This window comes from Physeter macrocephalus, chromosome 11 (assembly GCF_002837175.3).
Source record: "Physeter macrocephalus isolate SW-GA chromosome 11, ASM283717v5, whole genome shotgun sequence".
Lineage (NCBI taxonomy): Eukaryota > Metazoa > Chordata > Mammalia > Artiodactyla > Physeteridae > Physeter > Physeter macrocephalus.
Window position 1 is genome coordinate 46,057,010 of NC_041224.1, and position 16,496 is coordinate 46,073,505.

General features: G+C 39.2%; 1 protein-coding gene across 3 annotated transcripts in view; it reads right to left on the reverse strand.

The window, feature by feature from the left end:
- The window catches only part of ATOSA (atos homolog A), an 87,207-nt gene extending 71,383 nt beyond the window's left edge, over positions 1 to 15,824 (reverse strand). The window contains exons 1-2 of one of the 3 annotated variants that reach the window (XM_055087950.1): positions 15,079 to 15,812; positions 14,650 to 14,765 (exon numbers count right to left, since the gene is read on the reverse strand). In XM_055087950.1, coding sequence (XP_054943925.1) covers positions 14,650 to 14,665 — 16 coding nt within the window. In that variant the 5' untranslated portion in view covers positions 14,666 to 14,765; positions 15,079 to 15,812. Of the gene's footprint in view, positions 1 to 14,649; positions 14,766 to 15,078 lie in introns of all 3 variants that reach the window. The other 2 variants (XM_007117826.4, XM_055087951.1) reach the window with 2 other exon arrangements.
- Positions 15,825 to 16,496: the final 672 nt, after the last annotated feature.

The window sequence follows — 16,496 nt, forward strand, 5'->3', positions numbered from 1 at the left end:
ATGCCAGAACCTAGAGGCAACTGTGCTCTTGCTAGAGGTAATAGAGTACAGAAAAATACTCAACTGGCTAGCAAGTAATTTAAGTTTTACTTTTGTAGTTAGACAGGTTACTTCTTTTTTGGGACGCCTTATGTTTTCTCAACTGTAAAAATGAAAGAGACTCACACTCTCTAAGGACCTTTCCAACTCTGATGTCTAGCAATAGCATAACTTTTAGAGTAATTTCAGAATAACAAAAGCATTTTCGTGTCCTGAGCTCTTCATAATGGAATTTAATCTGTACCACGATGTAACCTGATGTTTTTTTTTTCATTGTTAGTCATTCGGAATCCCCTGGCAGATACCTGAACTCTGCAACATAAGCTACAAGAAACAGCACAGGCCAGGGTTGTTATATGCTGGACTACAGAAACAAGTCTCCAGGACTAGCATTCAACCAACAGAATAATTACCAAGATTTGAGTATACTTCCTCAAAGGCATAGGTATGTTCCTTATTCCAACTTCTGAAGAGCAAGTATACCAACTTAAGAAGAACATACATGCCCAGAGAAACAATTTTTAAGAAAGGAGTTATGAATGATGGAAAATAAGATTTCCTGCTGTGCTCTTTCTACCATAATTACACTGCTGAACAAACCCCTCTTATGACCAAAATTTTTTTCTTGAAGCTTTGGTGTGAAAAGTGTTTATTTGGTTGGGTAGTGGAGAAGATATATGTTCATTCTCTCCTTAACACAGCTAGAAAAGCTTATAGTATTGTGGGGAATCTCCTTACTCTTAATGCTCACATGCAGTTGGGAGGTACAAGGGCTTCTAATCCTACAGAGTTCATTAAGTTTCTGCCAGCAATTGTCTGGAATGAGAGAAGGAATCTCCAACTTCATCCTGTTCTTCTCCCCTTTATTTGTTCTAACACACAGCTACTTTAAAATAAACTGTGCAGTTTACTACTCTGACCAAAGAATATCATAAAACAATAGCCATGGTATTATCAGTATTGTGTGCCATCTTAATATTCCCAAGAATTTTCATAAAAGGCAATACATACTAATCCCTCATATATTACAACGAATGGTGGTGAAGGGAAAAACATATAGAGAAGAAAACAGCCAACAGTAGAGATGAGTGTCAGGTAATTTTTATAATACCAGGTAATAATGTAATTTTGAGGGCTAAAAAACTGAATTTAAGACTGTCAGACATTCAATAATATCTCTGTTCTGGTTTATAATGAAATTATATAAATGTAATACCAAATTATTCCAAAAAGTTCTCTTAATCATACGAAACAGTAATTAATGGTACCCCACTATCGAATGAATGAAGCCCAGTCCTTAGCTTGACATTCAAAACCCGAATCCCCTCATTCCTAAGTAACCCTTCCAATTCACATTAGTCTACCTGCTAGCCCTCAAACATCTTTATTGCTCATGTCCTCTCTTCCAATCTTCCCCCTCTTAATCTCTGTAAAATTTCCATCTATCCAAATCATACTCTTTTAAGGCTCAATACAGCTGCTGTCTTTGCCAAAAGACAGGCTTTGCCCTGAAATTAATCATCCCAGCTGAAATTAATCATTCCCTACGAACTCTGATAGTACACATTACTTTTACCATTTACTGTATTCAGTTATGAATATCTTGTATTATGTTTGTTTGCTTGTTTGTAGTTATCTCATTTGATCCTTCCAATAACCTTGAGAAGTGGGAATAAATATTCCCATTTAGAAACAAAAATGGACACTGTAGAATTAATTCTTACAGTTATAAAACTAACAAATCACAGAAAAATAATGCAAAAAGCTTTCCAGTAATAAGTTTTATGCTGCACCACAAAGATATTAAAATGCATGCAAGCATTCATTCAATGACAAATATTTATTGAGCAGCTACTAAATGCCAGGCACCAGTCCATGCATGGGGAAACACAGCAGTGGACAAACGCCACTAAGTCCCTGCCCTCTTGAAGTTTACGTTCCTATTGGGAGAAAAACAAAAAAAGCAAATAAATAAACATAGAACAGCAGATCAAGCAGTGGTAAGGACTATGAAGAGTAATGCAGAGTCAACAGACAATAAAAGAACTGTACTCTTTTGATAGGATGATCTAGGAAGGCTTCTTTGAGGAGGTGTCAACTGAGCTGAAAGTCAAATGAAGTAAAAGACAGTCATGAGACTTATATTCCAAAAGGGAACAGCAAATGCCAAGTCTCCATGGTGCCAATGTGCTTGTGGTGACTGAAGAACAGCAAGATCAATGTGCCTAGAGTACAGGGAACCTTAGAAGAGTACCAAAAAATGAGGTCAGATAGGTAGCATGAAGCTTCAGGATTAAAAATGGAATTCTTCCCAATGCAAAAATAATTTAAAATATAATTCTTTTTCAATTGAAAAAGTCTTAGAATTTCACCAATACTCATTTTCCTCTTAGATGTACTTAGTCCAGGTAATTTTTTTTTAAAGCTAAATAAAATAAGGAAAAATCTGCTAAAATCCTAATTAACTGTCCTATTTACATGACCTAATTTTTTTTTCCAGAAGCCAGTCATTTTATTTACTTGTACCTTTACATATTCTTATGGTGTACTCCAAAAGCTTTCTAAATGTTGTTCAAACATCAGGGCCTAACTCTTCTGTAACAGAAAGCAACTTACTTCCTTAAAAGGCAGTATGACTATAGACAATACCAGGACAGCTAGAGAAATATGAATATAAACAGTATATTAGATATTAGCATTGTGCTAATAGATTTCTTGGGTGGGATAACTGTATTGCAGGTATGTAGGAGAACGTTTTTATTTTTAGGAGACACACAGTGGTATGATGGTAAATGTTTAACAACTGGCTCTGCAAAGGAAAAAAAAAAAAAGCCCTGGTTTGTAGCACTGCCAATTTCCATGGTGTAAATGCTGGTACCATTGCTGATTTCAAGCAACCAACTTGACGCAGAGCTGGGAAGAAATGTACACAATCAGCTTTCACATGCTGTTAGCAGCCAGTTCCATACTAAAGTACACAGGGTTGAAGTATCATGACGTCTGCCACTTACTCTCAATTTATAGAAACAAAAAACAAAACAAAACAAAAAAGCCCCTATGTCTGTCTGTCTAACCACTTACCTATATACTGACCTCCCACTCAAGAGAGATAAAACAAAAGTGGTAAGATGTTCACAATCCATGAAAAGTATTTGGATGTTAACTGTATGATTCCAACTTTTCTTGTGGGTTTGAAATAGAGCAAGCAATGTACGGAAGTTTAAAGAAATCCTATGGCCAACTCTTTTGTATACCAAAAAATTTGTTTGTATATCAAAAATTTTTTTGTATGTCAAAAAAATTTTGGGAAGTATACCAAATATGATATAGAGCTTTAACTTAAAGTTATTTTTAAGATCAAAACCTTTGAATTCCCTAGTGGTCCAGTGGTTAGGATTCCACATTTTCACTGCCGAGGGCTCAGGTTCAATTCCTGGTCAGGAAGCTAAGATCCCGCAAGCTGCACAGCGCAGCCAAAAAAAAAAAAAAAAAAGATCAAAACGTTTTTTAAAAAAGCAATTTGCCAATATTGAATGCTAAAGTTATACATTCTCCTACTATTATGAATTTAAGTAGAAGTGACCCACTGGATAATGCAACAAACCATGATATGTCTTCACAAAAGAAAATGGCTGATTTGGTTAAAAAATGTAAAAGAATTCTCTAGATGTCAGAGTAAAGTTTTATCAATATAAATGGCCCGATTTCAGCTATTGTTATCAAATTTTAATTCCATTCAGAATATATAAGTTTAATAAATGGGAAAATAAAAAATGGGAACTTCATATTAATTTAAAATGTTAATTCCTAACTATAAACTAGTTGTGCTCTCAAAAAGGATGTTTTAAAGTCCAAATAATAGTCATACTTTGAATAAATATTTTTTATAAATAATAAATAAATAACAATTACAAATAGTTATGACTAGATTCCCAGGCTAGCTTACTAAAGGTTTCTTAACCTATAATATTAGCCCATTTCTTACAGCATCATGGAACAAGTGTAAATTCTGGGTCACAGAAGCAGAAGGGCCATGCTCCAAGCACTGAAATCAATCCTAGCTTATACTCTAAAATAAAGAAAAAAGCAATTTGGGGCACCATCTGACCATTCTAAATAATTTCCATCAACCTCCTTCTAGTGTCCACCCCCACCCGAATCTCTTTGCCTTAACGCTGCTCTAAATGCTCTTAATGGTGTATGATCACCCAGAAATAGTTGGTGTGCTCCAATTACCTACTTTCCCTCTCCCCTTGCATGCACGTTACAGATGTGTAGTTCAGTACTTGTTTCGAGATCCTCTAGTTGTATATTCCAGAATACAAGGTTCAGAGTGACAAACAATAAGGGCCTATTGATCTCTTATGCCTTTTATGATTAACTTTCACAACAGAGTACTGAAACATTCATTTCCTCAGTGCAGCTGATCCAAGTTGTGTATCCTTGGAAATAAAACACTCACCAATCTCTATTCTGTGCCAGGCACAAGCTAGGTGCTGAACCATAGGTTCTCAGTTCGTCTTTCCCACAATCCTTAAGGTTGATGTTATTAGAACAAAAAGAACTGAAGTTCTGACAGGTTATGTAATTTGCTCAAGGTCATTTGGCTGATAAGTGCTGAAGTTAGAATTTCTAAGTTTGACCCTAAAGCCTTAGGGTCTTAAAACTCTTTCTTTTTAGCATGCTGAAATTTGAGCTAATTTTATAACAAAATATGCCCATTATTTCAATAATCCTGAAAAATTTATAATTAAATATACATTTATTAATCTAAATGGATCTCTTGTTGGTGTAATTTCAATCAGAACAACAAGGGGAAACTTTAAAAACAGTAAAAACCAGGCACTGTGTGAATGGATAATTTTAGACAGAATGAACCCACCTAAGACACACTTGGGAGCACCTGGCCCTTTGCTCATCTGTACAGATGATCCTGTCCATAGGGCAAACCAGTCAACATATATAGCATTTCACACCTTATAAAGTTCTTTGACACATTATCTTACCTGAAACTCGGAAGCAACACTTTGAGCCCAGTACAATTTACAGATGAGAAAACAGGCTTGGAAGTTGACCCAAGTCACAGAACCTATAAGTGACAGAATGAGCCCCAAATCTAAACTCTAAATCCTTTGAGTCTTTATCCTACTTACACTCATAAATCTGAAGTTATCCAACAAATTTAATCTCTCTTTCTTTCAAAGAAATAGTAACAGGAACAAATTTAGCTTGGTGGTTGGAAAGCAGAGAGCTACCAGAAGATGTCTGTGTGTGGATCATTTGTTAAGTTGATGTAAACTGGGGACCACCTATACCAAACAGCTTTTGCCTACTTCTTATTTTACAGCATTTTATTTCAATTTAATCAATTTTAAAATATAACCTTTTTTTAACTTTTTATTTTACATTATAATTTATTAACAATGTTGTGATAGTTTCAGGTGTACAGCAAAGTGATTCAGTTATATATATACATGTATCTATTCTTTCTCAAATTTTTTTCCCATTTATGTTGTTACATAATATTCAGCACAGTTCCCTGTGCTATACAGTAGGTCCTTGTTGGTTAAATATAACCTTCTTTTAAGGTAAGTTATGGGCAAATATATCTTAAATCTATTTTTTTTAATTAGGTATAAAGTTGTGATAATAGACTAACAGTCAATAATGCAAACAAATTCCTAAAGTGAGAGAATTTCAGGTGGTGACACTAAAACAATCAATGATTGCTAACCACCTGCTTCTACTCCTATTTGCTCCACAAATATTGGGATATACTAGTGATTCATTCTTTCAGCAAATATATATTAAGCACCTCCTATGCACCTACCATATATAAGGCTATCTGCTAGGTGGTGGAAATATAGTTGTGAACAAGAGATAAGGTTCTCGTCCTCATGGAACTTAAAATCAAGTTGTGGAGACAGACAATAAGCAAAGAAAAAAATCACAAAATGTAAATGCGGGACTTCCCTGGTGGCGCAGTGGTTAAGAATCCACCTGCCAATGCAGGGGACACGGGTTCGAGCCCTGGTCTGGGAAGATCCCACATGCCACGGAGCAACTAAGCCCGTCCGCCACAACTACTGAGCCTGCGCTCTAGAGCCTGCAAGCCACAACTACTGAAGCCCGCGTGCCTAGAGCCCGCGCTCCGCAACAAGAGAAGCCACCGCAATGAGAAGCCCGCACACCACAACGAAGAGTATCCCCTGCTCGCCACAACTAGAGAAAGGCTGCACGCAGCAACGAAAACCCAACGCAGCCAAAGATTAAAAAAAAAAAAAAACTGTGGTAAATGCTACGAAGGAAACAGACTGCGGAGACACAGAACAACATAGGACACTAATTTAATAAATAATAATAACAGCTAGCATTAACTGGGCACTTTAGATAGAGTAGTCAGAGAACATCTCTCTGAAAAGTGATATTTAAACCAAGGTCAGAAGAATGACAAAGAGCTACCCACGTGATAACTAGGGAGAAAGGCTATTCAGGCAGAAGAAATAGTGCACACAAGGCTGTGAATAGTCATCGAAAACCTAAAAGGTGGCCAATGGAACTGGGCATGCTGAACAAGGCGAAGAGATGCAAAAAGCCTTATTATAATTTTACTGGATGAGTTTCTTTTATATGAAAAGGAATATATGAGAAATCTCAACTCAGGTTATTGCCAGGTCTGTCTTTGGCATTACACAAGGATTAATGTCTAATATTTTGACTAGCTACTGACATTTTTAGCCAGTCCATCCGGTTCCAGTTTAAAAAGGAAGTCTGACATAATCAACGTCAGATTTTTCACCCATTTGAGCAAAGACAGAATTAACTATTGACAAATTGACTTTGGTTTACCTACTAAGAAAGAAATAATGTTTCCTGGCACTACAATTTTGCTTTTTCATTAAAAAAAAAGTCAGTATTAAGTTAGAATTTCTAAGTTTAACATTCCCTCAGTTTTTAAAAACTTCAGCCTTAAATAGGGGAAAAATACTACCATAATTAGGTGCAACGTTGAGAAGGACAAAAGAATAAATGAATATAAATATTCTTCATTTAAGAACTAATTTTTTTCTATACTTGTTCACAATATAGAATGCTTAGGCCCCATGGGTTTCTTCACTTTTTGAAAAGGAAATCAGCTTTTGAGTCACTCTCCCTATGTACACATTAGCCTCTCAATTCTGCCTTCCAATTATCTTTTTTCTCATCCTTCAAAGAAATGACAGTGTTCCACCCACTGAATCACTTCCTTCTTACTGAATGACAGGCAAAAACATAGGGAACCTCTATGTCAATCCCTTTAGTATTGAATCTCACAAGTTGTATCAAGCCAGCAATTATTTGACAGCTACTGATGTGTCAAGACCCATCAATGTAAATGGATGAAAGATCAACAGTAGTCATTTTTGGACTTGAGATCACAGGGAGTATACAAAACATATACAGCTTAATTAGCCCCTTTCTTTTGTCCTCCCCAGCTTTCCCTAAATGATTGACTTCTTAATTAGAATATGTCCAATTGTAGCAAGAGCAGTTCACATTTGAATGTCTACTATATCCCAGCCATAGTTCTAAGCACATTACATGCACTAAATTATTTACTCAAAGTAACCCTAAGGCAAGGAACTATTACTTCCTCCATTGTAAAGATGAAGGAGGTGAGGCACAAATAAGATATACAGTTTTCCAAGATCACAATAATTAGCAAATCTGTTTTTCATTTTCCTCAGGCCTATTTTAAAACAAATTTGGTCCCAATATCTTATAATATTTTAATATAACATACTCCTACGAGTCAGAGGGTTAAGAGAATGTACCCAAGCTTATTTCAAATCTGGGCTAGCCCTCTTATTAGCTACATAACCTTGGGTAAGTTACCAAACCTCTCTCTCTGACTCAATTTCATTTATCTATAAAATGGAGATGACAATAGCATCTAATTCCTTGAACAATTGTGATGTTTAAATGAGTTACATATATAAACTACTTGGAATAGTGCCTGGCACATAGTATGTAGAAGAGTTAGCTGTTATTAATAATAGTACCACACCACCTCCACCCAGGGAATTTAGCAAAAGCCTGATCTATTTAATCTAGTCAACACTTCTTTTCCTCTAACATCTGTCATTTGTATTGTCTGACTTAGATTGGCTAAAAATGAACTATTCTTAGCAAGTAAGCAACACATCTAACTCCCATGCTATTTTTTTCTAGTCCTTACCACTTCTTTCCTCCTATTTCAGTTGCCCAGGAAGAACTGTTTGAGATTAAAATGGTTTGCATTATACTCTAGGCAAGTTCATAAGCCATCACAATACTAAAGCTAAAGCCTAAATTTGTAATATAATCAAAAAGGGGGTTTCTTAGTCTATTCAGCCTGCTATAACAAAATACCATAAACTAGGTGGCTTATAAACAACAGAAATTTATTTCTCACAGTTATGAAGGCTGGAAAGTCCAAGATCAAGACACTAACAGATTTGGGTGTCTGGTGAGGACCAGCTTTCCCATCAGGCAGCTGTCTTTTCACTATAACCTCAGATGGTGGAAGGGGTAAGGGCACTTTCTTGGGTCTCTTTCATAAAGGCACTAATGCCGTTCATGAGGTCTTCACCCTCATGACCTCATCACCTACCAAAGGCCCCTACCTCCTACTACTATTATCTTAGGGCTTAGGATTTCAACACATGGATTTTGGGGGGCACACAAGTATTCAATCTACAGCAGAGGGAAAAAACTAAGCATTCCTCTCAGTTTTAACCTCAAAAAATCAAATTGATTGGTATTTTATTTGTGGAACAGGTTTTGCACTAATAGTTTTTACTTAAGAATTATAAATGACTCACAATATGTGTTCAAATATGAATTGAAATAAAGTATGTTTAAATTATTAATGCCTTGATGATTTCCTAGATGCTATAGGCCTTAACCTTTCATAACAGTTGATAAGCTCAGACAACATTCTTAGAAATGTCTGGTGAAGAAACTGTTTCTAACCAAAGCATAAAGCATAGCAAAATTGACATTTATCTTTTAAATTAAAAAGATTTTGATTCTACTTAAAATGTTGAACAATACCATGAACTTAGGACTTCTGAAACCTTGGGACTTTTGAAATCAAAACATAAGTTTATATTCTATTATTCTGAAATATATTTTTATAGAAAAAATATGCATTCAAAAACATACAAAATTAGAAATACCATACATTTATAACATAAATATTAAATGTTAAAAACATAAAATGCTTTAATTGCTTCTATGCAAAGACCATACTTTAGACATCTCTTGAAACACTGGGCATTCAACATCTAACTAGGATCAGATCCAAACTTTACATCCTTGAGTACAAGGTGAAGTAACGTTTAACATCTCCAGCTGCCCAGCTCTAGACAGAATTTAACACCATTTAAAAATGTATTTCCAGTGGGCTTCCCTGGGGGCGCAGTGGTTGAGAAGCTGCCTGCCAATGCAGGGACACGGGTTCGAGCCCTGGTCTGGGAGGATCCCACATGCCGCGGAGCAACTGGGCCCGTGAGCCACAATTACTGAGCCTGCGCATCTGGAGCTTGAGCCACAATTACTGAGCCTGCGCATCTGGAGCTTGAGCCACAATTACTGAGCCTGCGCATCTGGAGCTTGAGCCACAATTACTGAGCCTGCGCATCTGGAGCTTGAGCCACAATTACTGAGCCTGCGCATCTGGAGCTTGAGCCACAATTACTGAGCCTGCGCATCTGGAGCTTGAGCCACAATTACTGAGCCTGCGCATCTGGAGCTTGAGCCACAATTACTGAGCCTGCGCATCTGGAGCCTGTGCTCTGCAACAAGAGAGGCTGCGATAGTGAGAGGCCCGCGCACCGCGATGAAGAGTGGCCCCCACTTGCCGCAACTAGAGAAAGCCCTCGCACTGAAACGAAGACCCAACACAGCCATAAATAAATAAATAAATAAATAAATATTTTAAAAATATATATATATATTTCCAGGAAGCTTGGTCCACCCATGCCACCCCCTACATATAGAGGTTAAGATGTAATTGTAATAACAAATGACACAGAAATAAATTACACATACATCAAGCATCCTTTCATAGCTTTTGTATCTTCTCAGATAACGATACATTAAAAGCCTACTAAATCTGCTTGAGCCTTAGCAGGTTACAGGCTATGAATGCAAAACGAAACAAGATACTATTAGGTTATTGCACATCTGACTATTTCTTTACCTCTGTTGAACATATTTTATAACGGACCAACATATAACCATCTGTAATATCTTGTTTAACATGGTAATTATCATTTATTTAAAACCTACTATGTGCCAACCAGTGTCGTATTTCATTCTAACAACTATGAGAAGTTGGAATTATCCCCATTTTACAGACAAAGAACCTGAGACTCTCAGCGATAAAGGAAATTAATGAAGATTACACATCTAGCAAGTAATGGAACAAGGATACAAATACAGGTCTGATTCCAAAACCTGTGCTAATGATAACATCAAAGACTCATCTTTGGCAGCATTGCACACGTAATGTTATATAGCTGCTTAAAAATTTAAAAAAAGAAAAAAGAGGAAAAAAAAGATTTACCTCAGACTATAGTAAAATTCTATTGACTACTGTGAAACGTAGCCATTGTACAGTAACATCTTAATTATCTGGAAGTACAGTAGAAGGTCTTTTAATTTTCACTTAATCAACTAGCAAGATTGTCCAATGCTTTCCATATCTTCCATAGAAGCAAACTGACAGACATGAGCAGCTAATAAGTTACTTTCCAGTTGCCTGCACACTTCTACTCCTACTAGTTGAGTTGTATGCTTAAGCAGTATCTGGTGTTTATTCCCAAACCTGCTTATGCTAACTATATAAAACTATATAAATCAATGAAATGAATGCAAAAAAAGGTTATTTCTGTGAAAACTACATTGAATGCTTTGGAAAGCACATATTTTGATGAACATAATTTTGATGAATATATATTCCCTCTCCTCCCAAAACAAATTTCTGTTGACTACACAAATATCCTTGTAATTCCTGGTGTACACAGACACCTATAAAATTGTGTGAAACATTAAAAAAGAATTTAACACTTTTTAAATGTAAAATATTCCACCCTTGGATTTTTTTGCAAAGTCTTATTCCACTTTAAAGAAATCAAAAGTAGAAATCTTAGGTGTACATTTTTAGTGTGGTTTACATAGGAAAGATCATATCTAACTCTGAAAAACAGACCCCATTTCACCCCCAAAAAAGAGCCTTGAGCCTACACCAAAAGACAAGTGAAATAATTAAGGCTGTCATTTTTTGATTCCTCATTTAAACTAACTTTTTAGATTAGCCAACCACCACATGCAACCATGTAGGATAAGAGGGGTCCTTTTGTACTTAGAAACTTTCTGAAGCACAGCTGTATACCACTAAGCAAATATCTAGCAAGAGTTTCTACACTAGAATTTGAATACTTTCTTAGCTTCTGAATGAATATCTGAAGGTTTTCCTATTTATTCTCATTTTTTAGAGAACTCAGTGCTAAGCATGATTATCTAGTTCTTTATCCCAGAGACTAAAAGCAGTAAAATTAAAAGGAGACAAGAATAAGCATATTGACAACAAAGACTGTTGACAGCATGGGAATTCAAAAATCAGATCTTAAAAAAATAGGCTGAAGTGGTTTAAGCTATAGGAAAAAAAAAATCATCTCTGTCCACATATCATGATTACAACTGAAAATATTTTTGGCATTTAAAGAGTAAAGTTTCAGTTATCCAGAAAATTAACTCATATAAAATACTTTCTTAGATACCAATGTAGAAAAAATGAAGTATTACTTTTGTCAAGCTCTCCCATAATTGTGCCTTTCCAACCACAGGTCAAGAAATCAATTCAAAGGGTTATGCAAGCAATTTTTAACAATAGAAACAGAACAGAAAGTACAAGACCACACTGCACATAGTAAGAGTAAGTATGTTTTGTGAAAAGTTTATTTCAGTATTTCTATACTACTTTGCAAAGTAAAAGATACTACTTTACTCTAGGTCCTGGTCAAAAGAAAGCCATGGGCCTAAAGACTCATATTATAAAATATAGTCACAATACTAAACTTTCAATCACCTCATTTTTACACCATAATGCTAAAGATAGCTACAATTTTAACGAGAAAAAAGTCACTTTTTTAGGAGTCTTGATGCATAAATTTATTTACTTTTCCTAGTAATCTACATTAATATATAACATTTTATTGTGTTTAGTACTAGTTTTGGCTAAAATAGAGATTGTGTGCAAATACTATGTTTTTTAACTGCTTAGGGGACTTCCCTGGCTGTCCAGTGGGTAAGTCTCTGCCCTCCCAATGCAGGGGGTCCAGGTTCCATCCCTGGTCAGGAAACTAAATCCCGTGCATGCGGCAACTAAAAGATCCTGCATGCCGCAACAAAGACCCGGTACAGCCAAAATTTAAAAAATAAACAAACCAACAAACCTTCGTAGGACCTTAAAGCAACTTTTACAACAACCACCAAAACAAAAACAAAAAACAAATAGCAACTCTGATTTTCTTTGCTTGTTTATTTTGAGATGCAATTACCGACCTTGGTGCCATCTTTCCAAAGTCACAGATGAAATCTAAAAGTCTAAACTTGGCATTCTACACAAGCAACCTGCTTAGTAACAATATTCTTGCTAATACTTAATTCATACAAAGCTGATTTTAAGAAACAATCAAACACTTAAAACTAATCCACTAAATTAAGTATGGCATTCTCCACTTCTTTCTAGTGCATTTTAAGACAATATTACCAAAGATGTATTTTAATAGAAAAGAAAATTTGACTTTCTAATCCAGTTTGAAAAAATATATATAAAAAAGTAACCAGTTTAATACATATCTTAAAATTTTTTTTATTTTATATTTTAAAATTATCATTTATTGATTGATATATTGACTGCCATGTCGAGGCCTGTGGGATCTTAGTTCCCCCACCAAGGATCAAACCTGTGCCCCCTGCAGTGGAAGCACGGAGTCCTAACCACTGGACCGCCAGGGAATTTCCCATATCTTTTTTTTTTTTTTTTTTTAACATCTTTATTGGAGTATAACTGTTTTACAATAGTGTGTTAGTTTCTCCTTTACAACAAAGTGAATCAGTTATACATATACATATGTTCCCATATCCCTTCCCTCTTGCGTCTCCCTCCCTCCCACCCTCCCTATCCCACCCCTCTCATGGTCACAAAGCACAGAGGTGATCTCCCTGTGCTATGCGGCAGCTTCCCACTAGCTACCTAATTTACATTTGCCACCTCACTACAAATAACTCAGTTTCATTTTTTATGGCTGAGTAATATTCCATTGTATATATGTGCCACATCTTCTTTATCCATTCATCTGTTGATGGACAGTTAGGTTGCTTCCATGTCCTGGCTATTGTAAATAGAGCTGCAATGAACATTTTGGTACATGACTCTTTTTGAATTATGGTTTTCTCAGGGTATATGCCCAGTAGTGGGATTGCGGGGTCGACCCATATCTTTTTTTAAATGAGCATCTAATTCATAAAGATAAATTAACATTTCCAATCCGAAAGTCTCAGATTTGGAAGGAACTCTGTCATCTAGTCCAACTCCCTACCAAATACATTAATCCTCTTCCTACAATGTTCCTTGGACTCAAATTCCCATATGACAAACTCCTAACTACCACTATATTAAAATCTTCTAAAGTTGGTCCTTGCAATGGCCAATCAAAAGTAGATTGATAGGGCTTCCCTGGTGGCGCAGTGGTTGAGAGTCTGCCTGCCGATGCAGGGGACACGAGTTCGTTCCCCGGTCCGGGAAGATCCCACATGCTGCGGAGCCATGGCCACTAAGCCTGCGTGTCCGGAGCCTGTGCTCCGCAACGGGAGAGGCCACAACAGTGAGAGGCCCGCATACCGAAAAAAAACAAACAAAAAAAAAGAAAAGTAGATTGATAAATGAGATGAGTTTTCAATTCCTTTGAAGTCCTTGAGAAACACAGTGTATGCATTATTCCCATAAATCCTGAAAATACAGGTTTAGAAAGGAAATGGCACATTTACAGTACTTATTATAGGGATTTCAGTAGCCCTGTGTATATATTGATATACTGGACAAAGCCCTGGAGTACTCTGCAAACTTTTAGAGTTTGCCTAAAGCACAAAAATCAGCAATGACAAATAATATTTGCGAACTCAAACAATCTTAAATTTTCTCAGTTTATCAAGTTCAAATTCTCAAGTTGAAAAAACTTTTAAACTTCTTTAAAATTGAAGTTGGATTGAACCTAAAAATGAGTAATGTAACTCTAAAATGATACCAAGTATTGTGGCAACAGATACAAGTGCTGTTCTTGGCAATTTCATTTTTAATATCTCTTGAAACTAATACTTTGAAGACACTTTTGAAGAATGTATTCTCCCATCTAGTTCCTAACTCTTCCATGAGCCCTTCTCTACCTTACCAGCTGGTATCTGTAACAGAAACAAATAATAATATGTAGTTCACAAAGAGTTGATCCTGCCGCAGAATTAGGTTAACGTTTCTAAAATGGGGCACAGAAAAAAAAAATCCTACTTAAATCAATTATTTACCTCTGTCTGGCTTCATTTTCACGCCAATTTCCACCCAAGGTGCTGTGAAATACACGTGTGGGTTCTTTCAACAGGCTCGCCGCCGATTCTGTGGCTACTGCTCCGTTTTCAAAATGCTAAAAGAGATCAAAATAAAATTAATCTGGTCTTGCCCTCAACACTCGATCTTGCAAGAAAACTGCTAACAGGCCTCTTCCTGGCACTAAGTGCGGTGACAGCACCATCCGCAGGTCTGAAAAAAGCAAAACTCTGCACCGCCCTCCCCCATCTCCTCCGGACCAAGCACCCCTCTTCCCCGCCCCTGTGCTCTCCAGGCCAACGTGTCCTTCTTTGACACTGCGTTTCGGAACCAAAAGGAAGATCTATTTATAACCTGAAGGTACAGGCAGGGAAAAAAAAAAAGGATTCAAGCAACATAAGCTAACTAACCCCTTTGTAAGAAAAATACCGCTGGGAACAGTGGCACCTCCGCAGTGGCTGGTATAGAAATGCTCCGACCTGGTGACTTGGGCGCAGGAAACTCTTCAAGACCCCAAGCGCCTCGCCTACAGCTCCGCCCGCCCCGCCGGGCCTCACCTGTGTAATTACCCTCTGGCTAGTCTTCCTGCCTCAACCGCGGCCAAGTTGACACAATGAGAGGGTCAGAAAGAAACGCGAGTCATCTCCTCGTGCCCAGCCCCCAGTCCCAAACGAACTCTACTGGGCTGTCCCGGGTCGCCCCTGCCACCCCCCGGCCCTGCGAGGCCGAGACTGAGGTCGTCCCGGGAAGGTGTTTACGGCCGGGCGCTCGCCCCTGCTCGGCGCAGCCTGCCCGTGCGGGCCCCTCCCGTCCCGCCGCGGCCCCGATTTCCTTCAGCCACGCCGTCCGGAGCGCCGCGCCAGCCCTTTTCCCCGCCGGAGAGTTGTTTTCATGGCTCCCTCGGCCGACCTCTGCTGACTAACTCGCTCTCCTCTCCCGTCCCAATCCCTCCTCCTCTTGGCACTTCTCTCCGCCGCTCGCCCAGCGGCTCACATCACACTCCCACCTCAGACGTGAGGCTCCGAGAGGCGCGGGGCCGGCGAGAGCGGAATGTGGCGCGCAGCGGCCCCCGGGGCTGCGTTAGAGGACCATGGGGGCCCGAGACAACAAGCCCGACGCGGCTCCCCGGCGCCCCTGTGGCCATCCACCCCCGCCTCGGCCGCCGCCTCGCTCCGCTCCCAGCGCTCAGCCCCTCGCCCTGCCTGCCCGACTCGCACCCGAGCCCCGCTGCCCCCGGGCTTCGCCTGCCCGTCGCCCCGGCCGGCCCGCTCGCCCCGCGCCTCTGCCAGCTCTTCGCCCGCCCGCCGCCTCTAGCTCTGGCGCCCCAGCTCCCGGTCCCCCTCGCTCGCCCAGTTCTTTCTCTGCAGTTTGCCCTGTCAAAACACTGCCCGGGTCACGTGTCCCAACAACAGCCAACCCACCGCTCGTCACTTCCTCCCCGGCGGCCTCCGCGGCGGGCGCCCGGTTGTTATGGCAACGCTCCCCGCGCCCCGGGGCGCTAGCCTGGGGTCCTGGGTTCCCTGGCAGGTGCTGCGGGCTGCGAAGGGCCGGCGGAGCCCGGGAGGCCGGAGAGGCGCCCGGCGCTTTGGCCGCGCTCGCCTCCTACCTGCGCTCCGAGCCGGCTGCGGCGCTTCTGGGACCAAGAACCGGAGCTGCGCTATTAGAGCACAGGGTAACTGGGGAGATGTCATCCGAGGGCCTGCCCCAGACGTGGAGGGTAATTATAGTCTCCTCCTCCTCCTCCACACTGGATGCTGGCGCAGAGTTGTGACCCAGCCCCGAGGGCTTGCAGTGCACGGTGGAAGTCGGGTCTAATTAATGTGGCCGA